Consider the following 21,617-nt stretch of genomic DNA (forward strand, 5'->3'; position numbering starts at 1 on the left):
ACACTGCGCATCAGATTTAACTTAATGACATCGTAGGGTACATCGTTGTCATTTTTTTGCAGCAAGGAATATTATGCCATAAACGGCGATGATCACTTACTTTTTAAGTGTTCGTTGCAAAATATCCCATAAAAAATACTACGTCCCAACAGTCTAGGTAAAAAAACCTAAACAAAAAAATGGATCGCTTCGGCCTTGTGACGCACACGGCAATCGGTCGACAAGCGAACAATCTTTTCTGCCGTAACCATGTTGCGCACAGAAAGCCAACGTTTCTGTGCGCAAATGAAAGCAAAATGTATTTGTAGATGCTGTGACAGGTGTTTTTGAAACCGTTTTTCGAACAACGTTATGACCACCTGCAAAGTAAAATTACCTATAAACGGACACTGATAGCATCGTTTTCACTAGGTCCTTTTACAGTTTTGCTCTTGACCCTCTGCTTAAGTATTCAACGGAGAAATTAGGCCACAATCACCCGCGTACTTCTGTCGTGCAAACGCCGACTGGCTCTTTAAGGTGATCGTCGCTTGTGTCGCATATCGTGCAGCACGGGGGTGCGAGGGGAGATGCGCATGCGCATCAGTTTTCGTTACGCCAAAGAGACAGGAATGAAACAGGCAAATTTATAGTACTTCGCTCCAAAATGTGCGTTGCATCTGCAAAATTATTCTTATTTAATTATTTACTTATTCGTTTGCAGAACACTGCAGGTCCGAAACGGGGCCCGAGCAAGAGGGGCAAAATGACATTAATTCCAGGATGCTTCAACTTCGCCTTTAAGAGACGACTGCTATAGCATTCAAAGATCCCTTACTGCTTCTCATACTTCCTGGCAACAACTACACCTTACGTATGTTCACCGGGAAACGCTGACGACGAACGCCATGCATCAAGGCGAGCTTTCTGGTAGAAACGCGGCCGCTTGCGTGGGCCGACCCGGAGTAATGCACAGCCACGCCAGAAAAGAACAGCAACAACAACAACATCATTTCCAAGTTTGCGTTGCTGTCTCGCACTTTTAGGAATTAATATAAATAGCAGGGCACAAAGATCAGGACAGAAGAACACAAACGACACGACCGGCACCACTCACAACTAAGTTTATTTCCGCAACCAGCCAGCCTTATGTAGGTCAACCAAACCGAAGCACACAGGAAACATTAGAAGTAAAATACAGCAATCCATCGACCACTCAATCATATCTGGCACAATAGATCAAATCAGCTAACAAGGACCACACGGGGAGCAGCACTTGAAGCAATTCATCGAGCACAGTCATTACCAAGGGACCGGAGAAAAAAGCGAGAGATAACAAGTACCAACTACGCTTCACTAACGAACTATCCAACACATAACAACATTCAAACGCCTAAGGACCAGTCAGTGATGAAACCCGCACGACTATGAGAATAATGGCCAATGAATAACACGGAAAAACACGAAGGGCGTCTAAAGAACAGCGTCTGCGTCAAATCTAAAATCTCTGTTAGATTGACTTCATTTATGATTTTTCGTCTGTCTTGCTTTTGTTTTTTTAGTTCTTATTTTTTAGGATTTCTAGCGGTTCTTACAGGTTTTTTGTCGCCTTTTTCGTTTTGACGCAGACGCTGTTCTTTAGACCCTTCATCTTTCAACTATCTGTCTATTACATTTATTGTCACATGGTTAATTCTTCGCTCGGTCACACGTTCTATTAATTTTATCGGTGAGTCACTTTAGAGATTTTAGATTTGAAGCAGACGCTGTTCATTAGACGCCATTTCTTCATGTTTATTGGTGTTATTCGTTGGTCCTTATTCTCATAGTCTTGCGGGTTTTATCACTGACTCGTCCTTAAGCGTTTGAATGTTGTTATGTGTTGGATAGTTCGTCAGTTAAGCGTAGTTGGTACTTGTTATCTCTCACTTTTCTCCCCGGTCCCTTGGTAATGACTGTGCTCGATGAATTGCTTCAAGTGCTGCTCCACGTGTGGTCCTTGTTAGCTGATTTGATCTGTTGTGCCAGATATGATTCCTGAGTGGTCGATGGATTGCTGTATTTTACTTCTAATGTTTCCTGTGTGCTTCGGTTTGGCTGACCTACATAAGGCTGGCATGTTGCGGAAATAAACTTAGTTGTGAGTGGCGCCAGTCCGGTCGTTTATGTTCTGCTTTCCTGTTCTTTGCGCCCTGCTCTTTACACATTCAAGCATTAACCAACTAGCCCAAGCAATGGTTCACTTAAGAATTTGGTCTGAGAAGAGTTAACATAAAAGGCACGCGCTCTCGGTGTTTTGTCTTATGCCATTTGCTTGTGGGCTGCGTTTTTAAAAATTCTGAGGAATAGCTTTGCCGAGAATGCAAGACAAGGTATGAGTAACTTTAGCGATAGAATGGTGTCGCAGTATAACCCGACACCCTCTCAATTTGATATACCGCATGTCACAGAGCCAGACGTGGCATATACATATACTTGAATATATACGGCAATTTTCGCTCACGGGTAACGCCGCCCATGTTGATACCGTCACCGGATGTTCTGCGAAACGGCGCTCTTAACGCTGTCGCATTCATATTAGAAAGAGCAAAAAACCAAAAGAACGCGTACAAATATCACCAAGTAAGATCGAATACTTAGCAACAAAATATAGCAAGAAAGCGTAAACCACCAATACGAAGGGGAGATAAGCAAATACAGCAATACGCGTCATATCATGCGTACCGTTTACCCAATCTCGTGAAAGAAAAATTAAAGAACTAACGTAGGGAGAGGGGGAGACTACGCAGCCTATCGGAACCCATATTGTGGTTCTTAAAGCTCTCGAAATTGCTCCCTAAAGGGCTGCAGAAAATAGCGCCTCTTGCTCTTCACAACCTCTCTCTCTATGTCTCTCTCTCGAAAGCGTGTTATTGCAAAATGTGAGTTTCAGTGTCGGGTTTTCGCTGTTTGTACACTTCGCACAATATACGTTCAGCTAAAAGACTTTCGTTGCTGGCTCAGGATTTTACGAGAATGGTTCCGCTGCCCTCGCTGTTGAGTGATTTAAGAAGTATCCGAGACTGACAAAAATTGCCAGAGTAGCTATGGCGCTTATCAACGATAACATGCAGCGTTACGCGTGTGAAACGTGGCTTTAAGGAAAAGCAGTTCGAAGTCAGTGAGTAAATCTAGCTGGGCGAGTTGGTTTGACATGACGATGATGTAAACTTTCAACTTGTTTATTGTGAAGATGCAGTCGTCACTTATCTATGCTTACACGCAGGATACTTGGCATCCGCACTGAAGTCATGACGCATACAGAAAACCGAACTCCCTTTTCTGTCAACCTACACTCGCACATCTTTCTATTTCGTTGCATATCGACCTCACCCTCATAATGAGACTTGTTCATTGATTCCTATACCGGGCTATAACGATGCAGCTATGAAATTTTAGATTGCAGGTGCACTTATTGCAGTGCACAGCAAAATGCCCGTTGTCCCCGCTTTTGACATTATTGCAGCGTTCCCTTCAAGCAACCATTTAAGCAGCGACGGGTTTGCCCGATATATACCCTTCCACGGGAGAGAGGGATTCTCTAAATAGCGCCCGTTGGAAACTCAACAAAGTTAACTTTTTGGTTCACAGTGCAACTGATCGGCTTTCTGGATCATGGCTCCGCTAACTTGCACAGCCTGGACAACTTCAAAGGAGCAGAAAATACTTCCTTGCCATTCGACATTTGTGGTACTTTCTGAAGATTGTGCGATAGGCGATGAATGTATGGAATTATCGCTACCTTTCCTTCCTTGTTTGTTCCATCGCTTCTCTGCTGACGAAGAGATTGCGTTCTCATTCTTTTCATTTGAGCCTCAGCTACTGAAACTAATACCTGGTCAGGGTAACCAGACGCTTTCAGGCGGCCTAGTTTCTCCGAGAAGCCCTGCTGTAGAAGACGAGAGCAAGATTTCTTCTTTAGGTCAATATTTCAAACCCGTGTTAACAATGCTTCTTTTGACAAGGTTAGACTGAGCCGATCCATGAGGCAGTCTCGGCTTGCTTGATCTTGGCTGTTAAGGCAGGCACGTTTTGGTCATTATGAAGCGCAATACACAAATCAAAAACCTTAATGGATCCATTCGATGGAAGTTGTCGAGTGACTTTCAATGGTTCTAAAATCTGCCGAAAAGATGTCTAGGTGCCATTATTACCAAACTTGCGTGCCAGCGGAGTTATTGTCAAAAATTTTAAACATGTCGTCCACGAACCTAAATGTATTACAAACACCAGACACTGCGCGCTTATTGCTAAGACGTGTGCCAACATGAACTATGAATAACCGACTTAAAACAGGCGCTAATGAAGCTGCGAACAAACACCGTATTTCTTCTGGTAAAATCTTCCATCCCATTCCACATAAGTAGAGCTAAGATAAAGTGAAATGAGCTCCAGAAAGCTCGCAACCGGAGCACCCACTGCATTCTGTAAGGCGATGGAACACCGTCTTTCTTGCATGTTTAGTGAGTGCCGTGCGCATGTCTAGCGTCGCGAGTACAAGCGCGCATAAGTGACGACCGAATTCTCCAATCAACAAGTGGAACGTTGCACTACGTTTATTTACCTGTCGTTCACCTCCTTTAAGCACATTCCCATCATCGACAAGGCGTGAGTAAGTCGACCTTTGCGGAAAAACATTCTCAATTTACGCAAACACAAGCACATATGATGCATTTGATGTTACTATCCTGATGACAAGCTGTTGTAATCTTGCACATAGCGGTGAGCACTGTTGCAACACGCTCTGGTGCAACATGTAATAGCACACCTTGTCTGCGTTCTCTGCCGCGGCGTGTAATAAGATTAATCACTTGTTTGATTGGCTACCCGGTGTGAGTGCCCTGCCCGCACATTCTGCATATGCTTGAATATGCATTCTGCATATTCGTTCTGCATCTCTTCGGGAGACACGTGGTTCCTTTCGCTCTGCGTTCTGTTCCGCGGAGGCCTACTGTGCCAGTTGGCGCCGTTTGAAAAACTATACGGGAGGATTGCCTCAGTGCACGCCATACAGCCCATGTGGCAGCACGCTACAGCCCTTAGAAGGGGTTCACTTCCTTCCACTCCCGATACTGATTTGCGTGCTGTCGTCAATTACCATAGAAAGAATTGTGACCTGTTGAGGCCCTTTCCCTTGTATTAAATGTAGGTACGCGAAAGTGCTTCATTTTCTTTTTCAAAGCGAAGCATTTTTCGCCGCTTGTTTTGGTTTGCAAGTATCTGTAATCCATTCACCTGTCGATTGCCAAAGCGCACGCGAAGCCGAAAATAATTTCCTTTGCGCAGGTCTTCGGTAACCGGCTTTAGTGGGAAATGAATTTCTGTGTCTTTTGTTGGGCCCGCATGTGCGGTCGAGTGGTGAAGGGTATTTATAAGCGTTCTTTCAAGAAGAATAAATAAGTTGTTAGTCGGCGCCAGTGCTTGTCTCGTCTCTTCTTTGTGGCTTCTCCTGGGTTTTGCGCTGAATTTTTAACCTTCGAAATACCGTGTACCAACTAGCCCCAACTGAAGTTTTTTTGGTAAACTTCTTGTAGGTGTGCTGGCGAAAGTTTGCAAGAACCGGCGTGCACTTGAACAGACACGCGTATTTAAGCCAATGAACAAGGGATCCGTCACAGCAATAGCGTAGCAGGCTGAAACGCCCCAGCGTTAGCTTTTAGCAAACTCCTATACATATGGACCAGTTAGCGCGAAATACAGCTGTGTAGACCGGCAACTCACTTCTCTTTGTCACCGAGCACGCGTGTGAATCTTCAACTAAGGCTTGTTTATTTGCTTGCACCTTGCTGTTCACGTTTTTTTAGTAGCTGCCAAATGAAAAGTGAGCCTACTTTTGATTACATGATGGGTTATTGAAGCGCACTTCGAAACAACGACGTAACACAGAATGAACGAACAGGAGCGATGTGTGGGCACAGACACAGCGCTCGCATTTGTCCTTTCTGTCTTAAGTCTCTGTTTCGAAGTGCGCTACTATATTTCATCACGGCTGACCAAATAGGCCACCAGTACGTCTTAGGTAATTCATTACAATTGATTATGAGAGACATAAATGTAATATGTATGTATGATAGTTTATGCAGAGATGCTTGCTTATCAGATATGTTTTCAGGAGCAGAATTTTTGCATTAAAAGAAATAATTCTTATTGCTGAAAAGACACCTCGTTAGGCGTCAACGCATGTAAAGTTTACACTTCTAGTTGTTACTAAGCATGTCCCTGCAAATAGAAGTAGTATTGTCTCATTCATGCCTTAGGAGATAACAGAGGTTTACGTGAGCACACAAGGCCCACGCAAAAAGGGCCATGTGGTCAATCTCTTGCCCCTTCACTACTTAGCTACACCTCATTCAGCATTTATACAATGTACAACCTGTGGTCAAAATGCACACACGCATGCTTCCTCTCTCAGCAATGGTGGCAACCAAGGATGATCGCTCTGAGACCGTTTGCTGCTGGCAATATCATTCGTGCATGTCTTCTATTTGTTTTCTTTACGTTAGATACAGAAGCTTGCACAGGATGCATGAAGTCAGTGAGATATAGCAAACTACTAAAGTTATTCGATTGAGTTGGGCATGTCATTGTTGAAATGTCATTGATGTAGCGACAACCTAGCTAGCTAATGCACAGCCATATTAAACAAGATGAGAAGTGCATAGGCAAACATAAACACGTGTATTTCGCCTCAAAGCAAACCAAGATTATGAAGCGTCTAGAGAGATTTAAATCAGGCAGACACAAGCGTTGAAGCACCCTAGTACTTGGGGCCCCATCGATTGCATCCCCTTGATCTAAAACTCTGTAATAATCTCTGCAATGAATGCAGTGCTCTCGCATGCGAAACGGTTGACGTAGTAAGGGGTTTTATACTTGCCGTTCTTAATCAGTTTCTGCTTAAATAGGTACATGACCATGAAATGAAAGGCTGGCTCATGTGGTGCACAAGACACAAGTAGGACAGAACATTTGTCATGCCTGCTTTCACACCAATTACAACATGCTGCAGCTTGCAGGCAATGATTGCATGTTCACTGTGTCAGCGTAACTTGCACCAACCTTTTATGAAAGAACAGAATATCTGCATCAGTTCATTAGCACCGTGTGCAGGGCGGCATAAGAAAGCAAGGGAATGCTTGTTGCTGTTTTTATTGCGATAGCAAATCATCATCATCATCATCATCATCATAATCAACCTGGTTACGCTCACTGCAGGGCAAAGGCCTCTCCCATACTTCTCCAACAACCCCGGTCATGTACTAATTGTGGCCATGCCGTCCCTGCAAACTTCTTAATCTCATCCGCCCACCTAACTTTCTGCCACCCCCTGCTACGCTTCCCTTCCCTTGGGATCCAGTCCGTAACCCTTAATGACCATCGGTTATCTTCCCTCCTCATTACATGTCCTGCCCATGCCCATTTCTTTTTCTTGATTTCAGCTAAGATGTCATTAACTCGCGTTTGATCCCTCACCCAATCTGCTCTTTTCTTATCCCTTAACGTTACACTTATCATTCTTCTTTCCATATAGCACATATATAGAGCAAATATATGGACACTATAGGCGCATTTCTGCCGTCGGCGTCGCCGTAAGGTTCTGTATGAGTGAAAGCGTGTGGGGGTGAGCCGGCGTATGTGGCTCGATCTCACGTGCGCGAGTGAGGAATCAAAGTGGCTTTGGAGGAACGCGGCCTGGACGCGTGCCCTCTCCTTTCGAGCGCGAGGCAAGGGGGATCAGGCGAGGGAGGAGGGGCGTTCTACTCCGTCGGCGCTAGGGTGCCTCGACGTCCTCCTCGCTCACTGCTCCATATAGAGTGGAGACAACCGCGGCGTGTACTACGGTGTTAGCTGCGCGAATCGCGGACGCCGTAGTAGACGCCTTCGGCGGACGCCGTAGCGAGAGAGAAGGAGATTCTTGATGATGGGAAGGAAAGGTTGGGGTAAAGTGCAGCGCAGTAACTGTCTCTCAGCAGAGGACACCTCAACCGCGCTGCACAGGGGGCAGGGAATGAAAGTAGGGGGAGAGAAAAAGCCGTAGGGACGCGTTGCCAGTGCATGTGCGTCTTGAAAGAGATCTGTGACGTGGCCAAAGTGCGCGCCTGTGCGGGCCTCATCTTAAAAGCGATCTGCTTTGTTTGCAAAGTGCGTGTGGTGCCGGTAGTTTCGTATGCGCTGTGCTTTCGACGTTTCGTTGGCGTTGAAGTGAGAGATGCATGACGATCAGTTCGCCCTTGCTGCTGCCACGATTCCACACTCCAGAATTTCGACAGCGAGTTTCCGCCTCATCGAGCGAGATGGGTTAGTGTTTACCTGTGCCCACCTGACACATTGCTGGTTAATTTAGTTAAAGCAGGTTAGCGTGCTAGCTGGTTTGAATCCATAATAGAATACGTAAGCGCGACTGAACAAGGGCGTAGAGAGAAGCAAAGACACAAAGACAGCGCTGTCGCTGTGAGTCAGCTGCTTTCTGCGTCCTCGTTGAGCCATGCATACGCATTCTATCATTGTTAATTTTGTTAGAAGGCGAATTTTTACAAGTTGATACGGCCGACAGAACTACCATCCTTACTTCGCACAGCTATCTACTAATTTGCTATCGCAATTGGTGCTTCGCCTTTCGGTGGGAACTGCGAGTTCTTGTTTTTAATTTTCGCAAGCAACAGATTGTTTCTTAGGTGCAGATTTGTGACGAACTCACAACGTCTTCTGTGTAAATCTGCAATGTGGATGTATTCTCCTATCATCTAGTCACTCCATAAGTAATCAAATGCTGATAGCCGCATGAGCACTGTGAAGCGAAATAGATAAATTTGAAGTTAAGAAGCGACATTAATAAAGGGAACATCAGGCATCCACCCGTTCGTAGCAATCGCTACAAAGGAAACCCATACGGGGTACTCGAAAGAAAAACCTCGCAATTGAAGAAAAATTCGTTCTGGTGCGGGAATCAAACCCAGGACCTCGCCCCTGCCCCCCTTTTCTTCCTCAGTGAATCACTTACAAGCACAAGCTGTCACGCTTAGTCACTATAGGCGTTTGTGTATACATGCGTCTGCAGTGTGTTATCGAAGCAGCGTTATTCGCTGAATGCCGTGAAGTCAATACAAAAGGAAAGAAAGAAAGAACGAGAAAAAAGCAAAGTAGCAATTCAAGGAGGCAGGGATGTCGCTTCCTTCGTATAGCCGAGCTCTCTACGCGTGTCTTTAATACGCCGAGCACACGTACTACTGCATGCGCTATCGAAACGAAATGCTTATTAGGCGTTCACCGTTAGCTTAGACTAACTCGAATCCCTACGTGAAAAAGGTGCAAAAGAAACTTGACGGCTTGCCCAATGTTATTTTCATAGCGGGAACTATCTTCACACCTGATACCATTCCTTGCGCTGTATAATGCCGTTTCCACGTGGCCGTGTGGAAGCGAAACTTTGGAGAAATGATATCGTGTAACTCTCGGTTCTTCGTTTTGGAAGGAGTATAGTTGGCATAGGCTCTAACCGTACACAACGACAAAGAAATCCTTTTACGGGAGCTCGAGCCTAGTTCACTATCGCCGAGTTGCCGGAGGAGCACTTTGCGAAACGCAGTGTGCATAATAATGTTGACATAGAGCGGTGATCCTTGCGGAGTATTGGCGCAAAGCCCTGCGAAAGCGCGCCTAGCAATGTGCCGCGCAAACTTAAACTTTCGCTACACATCACTGAAAGCGATGGGATTAGTGCATCTTGCAATTTGCCGCGCAAACATAAGTTTTCGATCCGCCTCACTGAAAGCGATAGGATTAACTGGTGTAAACATTGTCGTGTTCTCCGGCCGAAACGTACGAAATAAGAGTATCTTTTTTTTTCGTACGTGCGTCCTCAGCCTACACGTGCCTGTTCAACTACCGGATGCCGGCAGACTCTCATTATATGTGCATTCATTCAGGGTTTAAAGGCATCTAAGATCGTCCCGAAGAACCGTCAGTTCCGTTCATTTTTTCGATAACCATATGGTGGCCTGTCGTACCGTGTGCCAAGTCGGTAATTCATTTCGGACCCCGTTATCTTGCGTACATGCTAACCTGTCTTTATTTAGGATATTGCATGAGCTTTTTTGAAACTGTGGCTGACATATATGCTGCGATAAGCCGCGGGAAAAGCGGCCTTCCATTTTTGCGCCGTGCGGCGGTGCCCCATGAAGAGATTATTTAGGCGCATAGCACACTGCTCGATGTAGCAAATGCCGCAGCTCTGGTGGACACGATACACGACATCTACATATCTGGATTTGTAGTTCTTGAAATCACCTTCGCGACATGTTTTTTTTTTTCCGCATGCTTCTCTCGCATAAGCTGACGAGCTTTTCAGGAGCAGAAAAAGAAAAAAATACCACGACCGAAACCGGTGTACGATACTCTGTCACCTTATAATAATAATAATGTTTAATTGCCATCATACATGTTGGATGGGAGGGAAAAAAGCTGCTCGCAGGCACCTTGAGGAGCCCGCAACCTCTAGTCTGTTTATTTGCAAGCACAGCAACACGTCAAAAGTACGCAAACAAAACAAAGCAGCTGCAGGAGCTACTGCTGCTACCAAGTCAAACGTAAATACAGGCTAATGATCGAACAGGAACAGATTCTAATGACGATACAAACCACGGAATAACCTGAAGTGAATGCGAAAGGAAGTATCCCGATTCAAGCACTATAGATAAGGCGGAGATTCTGCTAATAACAAGAAAATAAATCAAAGCCATCTAATTTGTAGCTGTTCAAATTAAACTATAAGAGCTCCCCATTTAGGATAAGATAACAATTCTGGATGCCATATTTCATTTGACCCGTGACCAGGTCTGTTGGCGTTATGAAAGTAGGGCTAGCGAGCCATCGCCTTCCTTCCGTTCGTCGCTCTCAAGACTTGCAGTGCAAGAATAGAGCATCATTTGCTGACTTTCTGAATGGCCGCGTTGAAATACTGCCCACGTCCACTTTATGGATCACGAGCTTCAGCTCGTGATCGGCTCGCTTGTTCTGTGCTGGGTACTCTGTTTATGTGCACTTTGCTGTTGCAAAATGTTTGCTTCGAATGTAACCGCCCCCACGAAATACCAAACCCATGGGACACGAGAGGTAGCCGTAGTGCAATAGAATTACAATGTTTTCCCCAATTCAAGAGAAAAAAAGAAGTTGGAGGTCGCGCGCAGGTTTCCGCCGTTTTAAGCATGAAATGCTTTTAGCTCCGGTTGTCGTCGACCTTCAAGTCACCTTGAGGCAGAAACCACGTCTGCTATCCGGACAATTCGGGAGAACAAAACGAGATACAAACAACCAGCCAAAACTCTATCCCGGACGCGGCGGCCGCATTTCGATGGAGGCGAAATGCGAAAAAAAAAAAAACGCTCGTGTCCCGCGAATGGGGGCACGTTAACGGTCCCGTGGTGGTCAAAATTATCGCGGAGTCCCCAAATGTGGCGTGCCTCATAATCAAATCGTGGGTTTGGCTCCCAAAACCCGGGAATTCAATTCATTCTTTTAGCAGGGCGGTGCGCTCTGTCTTCCAGGCGTCTTTTACTGCTGGTCGTGTGGCTTTCAGCCAGTTTTCTTATCTTAGCTTGGCAGCGTCCATATAGATCAGTGCACACTATGGCGTGTTCGGTGTGGTGGGGCATACCGTTGAGAACATGCACTATACCCATTACGCGATTGTGGCTACTATCTTCTCCAACCAATCTGCTTTTACGGTTGCCCTTTCATGCTTACACGTACTGTCGATTACGGGAGAGGCAGTAATTTGTTACAGAAAAAGCTGTATGTGCCTAACCTTCTGTAGTCTTTTTCGGTGTCCAGCAAAAGAAACAAACTTAGATTTCTAACAAACCCATGCGGGTTCAGTGCGGTGGCGCAGGTGTCAAAATGCGGAGCAGATTAGAACGCTCGCCGTGAACAATAGCGTGGCGGCAAAGTTATCGCAGTATATAAGCAAGTAAGCAAGAGAAGTATCGGCGCTAAAAACATCTGCGTTATTGATGGGGCGGACAGGTATAGTTTGTACACCGGAAGAACAACATGCGTACGAGGAGCGCTGAAGGGGACAGCAACGATAATGTAAACGGCGCAGGCGCGAAACTACAACCGACAAGAACGTTCCCGCGATGCTGAACGAAAGCGAGAATCGCGAGCCCAGGCACCGCCGAACGAGAAATAACGCCAGTCTCGCAACGCAAGAAGAGACAGCCAATCAATCCACCATGTGATGATGGAATGGCAGCGAAAAAATTTCGTTTTTCGTTTGAGAACTTCGACTGTCGTCAGCTTTCGCTGCCACTCCATCTTCACTGAGTGGATTGGTTGTGTTTTTTATCCCTAATAAATGTTTTTTCTTCATAATTAAATTCAGTGGTTTTACGCGCCGACAGCCCAATCTGATTATGAGGCATGCCGAAGTGGGGGACTCCAGAATAATTTTGCCGCACCTGGGGTTCTTTCACATGCACGCAATGCACGGTACAGAGGCATTTTCATCTTTCGCTCCCATCAGAATGCGGACGCCGAAGCCGGGATCGGATCCTACGCCCTCGGGCTTAGCGCAACGCAAGGCAAGAGCCACGGCACCACGACGGCGGGTGATCCTTTACAAGCTTGTAAACCTCTGCGAGAAAATTATGTATAGAAAAAGATGCCGCTGAGGGCTTGTGATCAAGAAGAACAAATCGCGTTATGTTGTCGACAGTGTCGGGCATGTCGTAGTCGCATATTGTATGTTGTACATTGTATATTGTATCACTCATAGCAGCGGCATGCACAACATCTGCTGTAGTTCCGCTAAATGCTTCAAAGATTCCCTCTGAGAGCACAACCTTTCGTCCACAATTCAAAGGATGGTCAGCACCAGTTTGAAGAAGCTAATTCAATGTCTCCGAATGTCTAGAACAGGGTACTAAGAAGTATTATTTGGTCCAAAATAATCTACAGGGGGAGCACGAGAAGCGTATGGTGACCGTCGGTCAAGTTATATATACATCAAGAAATGACCTTTCCTCGTACCGATTTTAGATAGTGGGTCAAGCAGTGGTTGTGTGACATGCACACTTTCTGAGGACTCATGCGTATCTAAATCCCTGTTCTCTTTTCCAACAAACATTTGTTGATAGTTAGCGCTCGCGTGCGTTCGCCTCCTCTGTAGCTGGATCATCTTTGCACGATTACTCGTTCACCGAGTACCGTCGCGCCCAAACTGATCACGATCCGACTTGGAGGTTGCTGTGAGTAATGCTTGTTTGCATCTTGCACGCACAACGTCTAAGCCTGCGCGGTTGTTATTATCATTGAGTGTAACTAGCTCCGGTAACCTACACATTGTGAAAATTTACGCCTTTATAGTGTGACGAAATAGCTAGCATCTCCCTGTAGGAGCACCCCTTATGTTGTGCCGCAGCCAGCTTTTGCCCAGTCTGGGACAAACTTGGGCTGTTATTCAGAACGTGGCAGACATTCGAGGTAGCTGAGCGCTCGCCTGAGTAGTGTTAGCCTGAATACGCGGTCATACAAGTCACTATCATCATGTTAGGAAATAAACACCTATCTTTCTTTCCCTACTAGAGATGGGCCTGTGCCTGCGCACCAGCACAACAAATACCAAATGATGGCGCAAACTTCCAGAACTTGTAACGTTAAAGATTAGGCCAACTGGTGCTGCAAGATTCAAGGTGCACAATCGCGCCACTTCAACGATGTCAAAACGGAAGGACGGACGAGGACAAGCGTGAGATTCGAAACGGAACGTTGCCCTCACTTGAGACGCCCTGCGGTGTCGCTGAGTGCGCGGGCCTGGGCCACTGGCTGAGCAGGTAGGCTGCCAGGAGGAGAACGCTCAGGAGGTGACGGGCCGGACCTCGGTAGGACATAGGAAAGCCACCATGACTCGTCGGGCTCCGCGCATGGCGGTCGCTTCGCGGTCGCGGCTGTCGCTTCACCTCCTGGGTTACGGCCCGCGGGGGTTGCACTGCCCGTCGACGTCCTTTTCCTCTGCGAAAGCACCGTCGTCAACGGCACGGCTGAACGCCATGACACCAAAAGTCTGTTCCGTGTTTTCTTCGCAAAATGTGGCTCACACCCACTACGGGCGATTGGTGGAATAAGCGATGGTACCGTTGAAAGAAATCACGAGCCATTCCACCCTGTGAAGGTGGACGACCAGCGAAGCTGTTTAGGAAACGGCAAAGAGGTGACGCAGAATTTTGAATGAAGGTACGAGAACATTTACTGTCTTGATCGGTGCTCATCGTGACGAAAGGTATGCCCACACATTTGTTTATATATACATTGGCACGGATGACTATATATATATAGTCTGCCCATTACGAGTGAGTGAGCGAATAAAAGTGAATAAACTTTTATTTTGTCCAGCAAAGCGCGATAAAACGCTCACCCGGCTAATCCCACGACGGGACTGACAGATCTAGACTGCCGGCCCGATCGCGGGCGCGCTGGACGGCCAGGATTTGGTTCTCAAAGGCGGGACTTCGCAGGAGCGCGTCCCACTCTTCCTTTTTGAACTTAGGGCCCAGGGACCCGCAATCGGAGGGCATATGAGGCAAAGTAGCAACATCACCACAGGCCACGCAAGAACAATTCGGATAAATCTTGGTATATATGCTGTTAAGGGACGCCGGATTTGGGTAGGATAATTAGGAATGACGATGATTGCATGCTGAGGACGGGGTTACGCTGTCGGCTTGATGATAATGAAGTGACGACGTCAGAATGACGTGGCACGATGACGACGAAACCACAACGACGTCAGGACGACAGAGTGACGACTGCGGAACCATCACGACGTCATGACAACGAGAGATTGTCTGCAATGGGATGAAGGCAATAAAAAGGACAACGACGCAATGATGACGCCGGTGGGTTCGTGTTGGAATTCACGTCTACGTTAGCCATGTCACCCGCCTCTTCGGGCCACTTCGATTTGCTTCATATAGGGCACCGGTCTGTCGTGTGAGACAGTAGCCGCCTGCCAGCAACCGCAAGGCGAGGGTAACAGGCAATTTCGCAGTAAGAGAGTGAATTTTTTAAGAAGTTCAAAGGTAAAATAACGTAATGTTCTAAGAATTTAGCGAGAAAGTCTTGCTCTGTGAAATCAAAATTTCATCAACGGGTGCACAGATATCCACGAGACAATGTCCCATAAGGAAGGGTCCCAAAGAGAAAATATTAGTAATTTAAAGATGGAATTCTATATGATGAAGCGGTGCTTATCAAATTATTTTTTTCGTGATGATGAAAAGTGGCGACAAAATAGGAAGGCGAGATCTATAGTCTCATCAACATCAAATATTGAGTAGAGAGGGAAGGCGCCTCTTTTCTATTAAATACAACATTGTGCCTCCTAGCAGCTCGGAAGAATAAGAGAGAGAATAAAGAGAGATGCACGAAGGTTGAGTAGCTGGTCACGACTCGTTTGCTAAAGCTAAATAGGATCTATGGTTGATCGGTGTATAGCTTTCAACGTATCTGGCCCAAACGTCAGGCGGACCTAAGTTTTGCACACAACTTTCCGGTGAAGTAACCAGACCGAGATTGCGTTGCTGAATTTCTGAAGAGAAAAAAAAAAGGGGGGGGATATGCGGCAAAAGTAGACAGAAAATAAAGCGCCACCGAAGTGAGCTCAACGCATGTGCGAAAGGAAAACATCCGACTCCATTCCGCCTTGTGAAAATGGGTGTACTACAGTCACGGACAGCCTCAGCTGAAAGAAAATAACTGCAGACGACAGATACCGGTGGCGCGGCCCAGCCGCGAGAATGGAACGCTTCGATGAGATAAAACAGGTTAAACGAGTATAAAAAGGAAAGGCACCCTTGAACACATGTTTTATCTCGTCGCAGCTTCCTGTTCTCGCGGCTGGGCCGCGCCACCAGTATCGGACATCTGCTGTTATTTCGTTTCAGCTTAGGCTGTCCGTGACTGTACAGTGAAGCTGGTGCGGACATCAGACGAGTACCACCACCCCGAGTGACGTTAAACGCCGTTTCACAGGCACCACCACAACAAGCCGCATGCGTAGCGCGCGCATGCACGTGTGCGGAAGTGCAGCATACAGCCTCATTATTCAAAGCCATCTCCCTAGCGCAAGTGTCTTATTGTACAAAGTTGATGCTCGAAACTAAATGGCGCCTTGAAATGCCCAAAGTGTGACTTACACACAAGTTACAGACGTGATAGCTTCGGATTGTTATTCCAATATACGAGGAAACAGGAATCTGTTAAGGGGAAACTGAAAAACAAAGCCCTTCTCCAGCTGCCGCTTCTTTTTTTTTTTAAGGGGGGGGGGGCGGTTGAGCACGACATGCCATGGTCTGCTGTCATTTGCAGCGGGCGGTTGTTCGAAGGAAGCCCACCGTCTTCAATTTTGAGCCAATTTTGTGTTGTCTGCGTTGTGTACACAGAGCGATTGTAGTTTGAGGAACGTTCCTCTGCTCCAGGAATGACAGTTCCGAAATTGAGCTATATGTTGTGAGAGACGCCGTAGTCCATTTCAGTCTCATCTCATGACTCACGCCCACCATGAGGTATTGGAGAATAATCAATTGTGAATCCAATGAGCGTAAAAAGTAAATTTTTGCTTGTTAATATGCGAGAGAGGGAAAATTTTCTGTTACACATGCAGCATGAAAACGAACCAAGTATTACGAATGAAACAGTATAAAAGGAGGAATAGGTAACAGAAAAAAAACCGCTTTAGTGGCGCGACCTTTCGGCATCAAAATTGGCATTTTGTTGGGTGCACTTTCCAAATAACCCAGGGTGACCAATCACTCTTGTGAGTACGAGCGATGTTTTGAGGCAACAACATCAATAATGAATTTATGGAGTTGAAGTTCCAAGTGAAACGATAATGCCAATTGTGAGTTTTAGGCCAAGTAATGCTAGCAAAAGTTTTGAATAATTTTTCCCCCAGCATAATCGAATGTTGGTGTCACAAAAAATAGGTCATCTATTTGTCTCCGTCCAAGGTAATTCTTCGCAATACCTGAGAAAGGATTTCGTGTTGAGGTTTGATTTAGTTTGATTTCGTTTCCTCCTAAGCATGGGCACGTACACATAACTTCCGCCATGTAAGTGTAATGTTCTTGCAGATATGTTTCTCTTATTTGGGGGAACCTATGCGGAGAGAGATTAGGTTGTCCCGTTTGTTTAGCGAAAGTGGTGGGAAAAGACGTTAAGGGGTATAAATAACAGTGGCCAGAAATTTGACCTGAGGATTAGCTCATTTTCAAGAACCTTTGTTCCATATGTGTTCCACATTGCTAAGTGATCGTATTATTCGTATTGATCATATTGTGTTTCACATAAATAAGTGAGCGTGTTTCTGCAAATACGCTCCGCTCCCTGAGTAGAACTTATGTGGAAGAGAATAAGTGTCTGACTCGTGGTGGGTGACCACTACCATAGTGGCCAGACTGGCCGCTGCCTACGAAGGAGTGCTGCCGCAGAGGTTGTGTTCAAGGTCCCTCTCGTTGCATCGTAACGCGGAACAAGAATGCGACAAAACAGACCTCGAAAGAAAAATAAAAGTTCATTCTGAGAAAACAACCATATTACTGTGCCGAAGACAGTGCCTCCCGGAGAAAGAATGCCAGTAACGGAAGATAATGTAGTCCAGTACAACAAGACGATTCTTCTCCATTTTTTTGTTTTTTTCTTATAGAGGGAAATCGATGAGAGAAAAAGTTGAAAAAGAAGCGCAACTGATGACGCTGACGATGGCATCACGTCATTAGGGGCGAGGAATGCGGTGAAGGCCTTGCTTAAAAATCCTTAGTAGGGTTTCGTTCTGAAGTGAATGGCTTAATGCGAAGAGGGTGTGGTAAGTGAAACAGGCGGGTTCGGTATTTTCTTTAGGATGCAGGTAGATGTTCTGCAGAGATACCGAATCGGAATGATAATGGCAGTTTCTAGACAAGGACGAAGACAGAATACAGATCCAGACAGTGGTGAATACTCAAGATGTTCGGTATGACTATGAAGATAGTAGTTGCTACCTGGGCACAACAGGTGTCTAGGAAAAGAAGACTATGGCGCTAAGTTAATCGCAAGTTTTTGTACGCATGTAACGTTCTTACTTTATTTCGAGTAATACGTACACCATCGTTCGTCCAATATAGCGAATTGTTTCCTTGGGGCACTAGTTGTCATCGCGTAGTTGAAGCAGACGAGATTCGGCTGGCCGCCGATGCTGGCAAGTACTACACTATCAGAGTATCTCTCCGGGTTGAGAACTCAACGGATACAAATTCATGCCCATGACAAAATTCTGCGACATAAAAGAACACTAGAAGAAGGCGAGACATTTTTGCCCGAAGAATCTCGTGACCTCGTGTCTCAGTGTTGACAGTCGTGAGGACACAAAAATCAGAAGATGCAGCATCTTCATTTGAATGCTGCTGGGACACTGAAGTTGGTGCTTCCTCATTAAGGAAGATTAACGCAGTGAAAATATTGTTTGAGACACATTACCGCAGTTTTGTTCGGATATGATTGACATAATCTGAAAAGTGGCGTGTATGGCCATTGGTGATGCTGCTGTTCATGATGATCATGATGCCTTCAATGGTACAAACCCACTGGAGGGGATAAGCCATGAACCGAGTGGTAAAGAGATTTGGAAAAGAAAACAAATATAAATGAATAATCGAGTATGAAAAATAAACCGAAATAAATGAAATTAAGGAGTGTGTAATAGGTGAGTCAGCCTTGCGTAGATAGGAATAGTAACATGACCTTGATATTAAAAATACGTGAAATAAATGATTGACATAAGAAATTGGGTAAGCTAAGTTTTCAATAATTACGTTAATAATATTCTGACTGTCAACTTGTGGTACTGCTATTTGAATTTCCAAACCGATTATTTATTGAAAGAGAAATAAGTCGATCATGGAAAATGGGAAATATTAAAAAAGCAATCTCTTTGTGTGACAGAGGAAATTATAAATGGCTCAGAAAACGTTCTTGGGGCTCTATCCTAACACCGTTGCTGCAAGTGAAAGTAAAACTACTGTAAAAATGCAGTCCTCCATTTCGAAGCGGAATTTCCGCACATCTTTATCGTACAGTAGAAAACGGCCGACACGATAGTAAAAAAAAATATGATTGATGGATTCCGGATCATTGCACAAGTTGGATAAAGGGGAGGCCGCCAGACGACATCTGTTCAAGTAAAAATTTAGTGGTGCAATACGGCAAGTGGCAGCGTTTGTAATCGATATTTCGAATTGTCGGTTAGGACCCCATTGCCGGTTCCAAGAATAATTTATATGCATAAGGTTTGTACATTTTTCAAATGAGAGCCTTTTTTCTGCCTCTAGTCGAGCAGAACTGCCTATATCTAACCACAGTGACATGCGCAGTTGCTAGCAGCACAGATATCACCGAACCATTTCACTGATCTGGAAGTAAAGCGGACTCCGTGGACCTTCAATCTCCTCTTTCGGGAATTTCATTTAGGATTCAGCCAGACAATTGAATGTGCTGCGCACAGGTTTGTTACTGCATTCAAAGGGCAGCAACGTTGATGAATGTGCGCTTTCTCATTTGGTGTCATGAAATCACGCTCTGCTCTCAGTGGTCGAATAAAATTTTGCGCTCCTTCTTTTTTCTCCCCTTTCTTGCTGTTCAAGTGGGTCATCACCTATTTTGTACATGGCAAATACCCCTCAGGCATGTTTTGTGGCAAGGGCAAAATAGCAATGTCCGAAAGTGCGTAGTAATGAATTAACAAACCATGTAAGCTACTGACGCCTTCTGGATCGTGCTGAAGCATGTGGCAATCTTCAGCTGCATGCACACCTGACCACTTCCTTTGTATGCATTATGCAAAGGCACCACTGCCTGTCAAAAGTGGGGCTACACCCAAGCCGGCTACCCATCACCTGCGGATCTATGGTCAGCATAGTATATCTTTATTCGAAATCATCGGATATAACCAACCATGCATGTGTATATAACTGTATGACAAATTTTATGCCAGAAGGCAAAATTTTGAACACTCAAAATAAACACTACTCAGTCACCGCTAGGAAGAGGGGACAGCCGCTCAAAGACGACGACGCAAAGGCTAGGCACGGCACGATTGCCCGTCAACGCAGGGCAGCCTTCAAGGGGGCCGATGGGCAAGTCGAAGACGCCGTGCTCCAGAGGAAGCTAGGTACGAATTACATGTTTCATCCGGCAGCTATTTAGAGCTTCGTCAGCAAGCATCCGCACGCCTGCTTCCCAGGGTTCCTAGCTAACGTGAAGGTATCTAATAGCCACGTTTACAGAAAAGATGCGACAGAGGCGGGTCGAGGCGCCTTGTCTGGCCAAAATATGGTGGTTGGGCTTTGCGAACGCTAACGTGTGGGGCGGAACGAGCATCGAGGTGAGTTCGGTCAACCCGCCTGCGAGAGGCCGGTTGAATCGGACGACACGCTTGGCAGCATGGGTGCGAACGTTGTCGGTTCGACGTGCGTTTACTCGGCTTCTGACTCGACCAGCTCACGTCAAGTTCATGTAAGCGAAGATACTGTTTAGCACTCCGGTGCGGCCGCAGCCCCTTCCTCTTGAAGTTGTCGTCTTGAAGTTGTCGGCATTGGGTAAATGTAGAAGCTTTGCCAGATAGGGGATGCATTCAAGCGATTTCAAAGTAATCGACAACTGCACGAAATAACGTCCGTAACTTTACCAGCCGTGTAAAGCGAACTAAACCTTAGGTTACGTAATAAATTGACAAGTATGGTGTCGCGTGCGCATAGAAAGACATGAACAGGCCTCACTCGATGGCGCGATAAGAGAGCGGCTGAAAGTATCGAACGCTTCTTGCTGCCTTTCACTTCGACGCGTCTCCAAAACTTGAGATAACGGCACCTCCAACTGTTATTCAGCTCGAAAGGGTACCTTCACCTACGCTTTGCCTTTTAAAGGGCACTCGACTAGTAAAGCAGGTTACGAGCTGATTTCATCCCTGGAAAGATCAGTTAAGATGCAATGTCTGAGGAAGTCTGTCTGCCTTCACAATGAAAAGTCTCAATAAACTGGGACATTCATGACGTCTGCACACAAGCGACGCGCTGAGCAGATAACAGGTTGGACGACATCGGCTTGTTGTGTGCGGCAAATAAGGAGTTACTAGAGCGTGGTGATCCTTACCTCGAGGTTGCGAATTCAGTTCTGACCACGACAGCCGCATGACAATGGGTGTGGAATCTGAAAACAGTCGTGTTCAAGGAATTTTGTGCGCGTTGAAGAACCCTAGATGATGAAAATTCACTGAGCGCGATCGAACAATTGAGACGCTACACTACAAAAAAAAAATCACTGATGTTTGCGATACTCACTAATGCGAAATTTGAGCGCAGCTATATACGAGTTTTAAGTTCGCGATATATTGAGGCATCGCACCGATCACTGCACCGACTGGCAGATGCCGCCACGCACGGCGCTATGTATAGTCTGGCCACACAGTTGCCGGTTCATGACAGCTGCAGCTTTGCACCCATAGACTTTACCGAGAAACACTCGCTGCGAACTCCGTGCGTGAAGGTGAACTTTCTGGTTCTTTTTTTCTTTCC

General features: G+C 45.9%; 2 protein-coding genes across 3 annotated transcripts in view; one reads left to right on the forward strand and one right to left on the reverse strand.

Moving 5' to 3' along the window:
* Window positions 1–14,092, reverse strand: part of LOC135912243 (uncharacterized) — a 127,142-nt gene extending 113,050 nt beyond the window's left edge. The window contains exon 1 of the mRNA XM_065444621.2: window positions 13,793–14,092. Within this exon, the coding sequence (XP_065300693.2) occupies window positions 13,793–13,904 (112 nt within the window). The 5' untranslated portion in view covers window positions 13,905–14,092. The remainder of the gene's footprint in view (window positions 1–13,792) is intronic.
* Window positions 1–21,617, forward strand: part of LOC135912242 (uncharacterized) — a 106,739-nt gene that overhangs the window by 46,387 nt on the left and 38,735 nt on the right. The window contains exon 1 of one of the 2 annotated variants that reach the window (XM_065444620.2): window positions 20,067–20,215. The exons of the other annotated variant lie outside the window; for it this stretch is intronic. The gene's annotated coding sequence lies outside the window, so the exon portion shown is untranslated. Of the gene's footprint in view, window positions 1–20,066; window positions 20,216–21,617 lie in introns of those variants that run through there. 2 annotated transcript variants of the gene reach the window in all.

This window comes from Dermacentor albipictus, chromosome 10 (genome assembly GCF_038994185.2).
Source record: "Dermacentor albipictus isolate Rhodes 1998 colony chromosome 10, USDA_Dalb.pri_finalv2, whole genome shotgun sequence".
In the NCBI taxonomy this organism is placed as follows: domain Eukaryota; kingdom Metazoa; phylum Arthropoda; class Arachnida; order Ixodida; family Ixodidae; genus Dermacentor; species Dermacentor albipictus.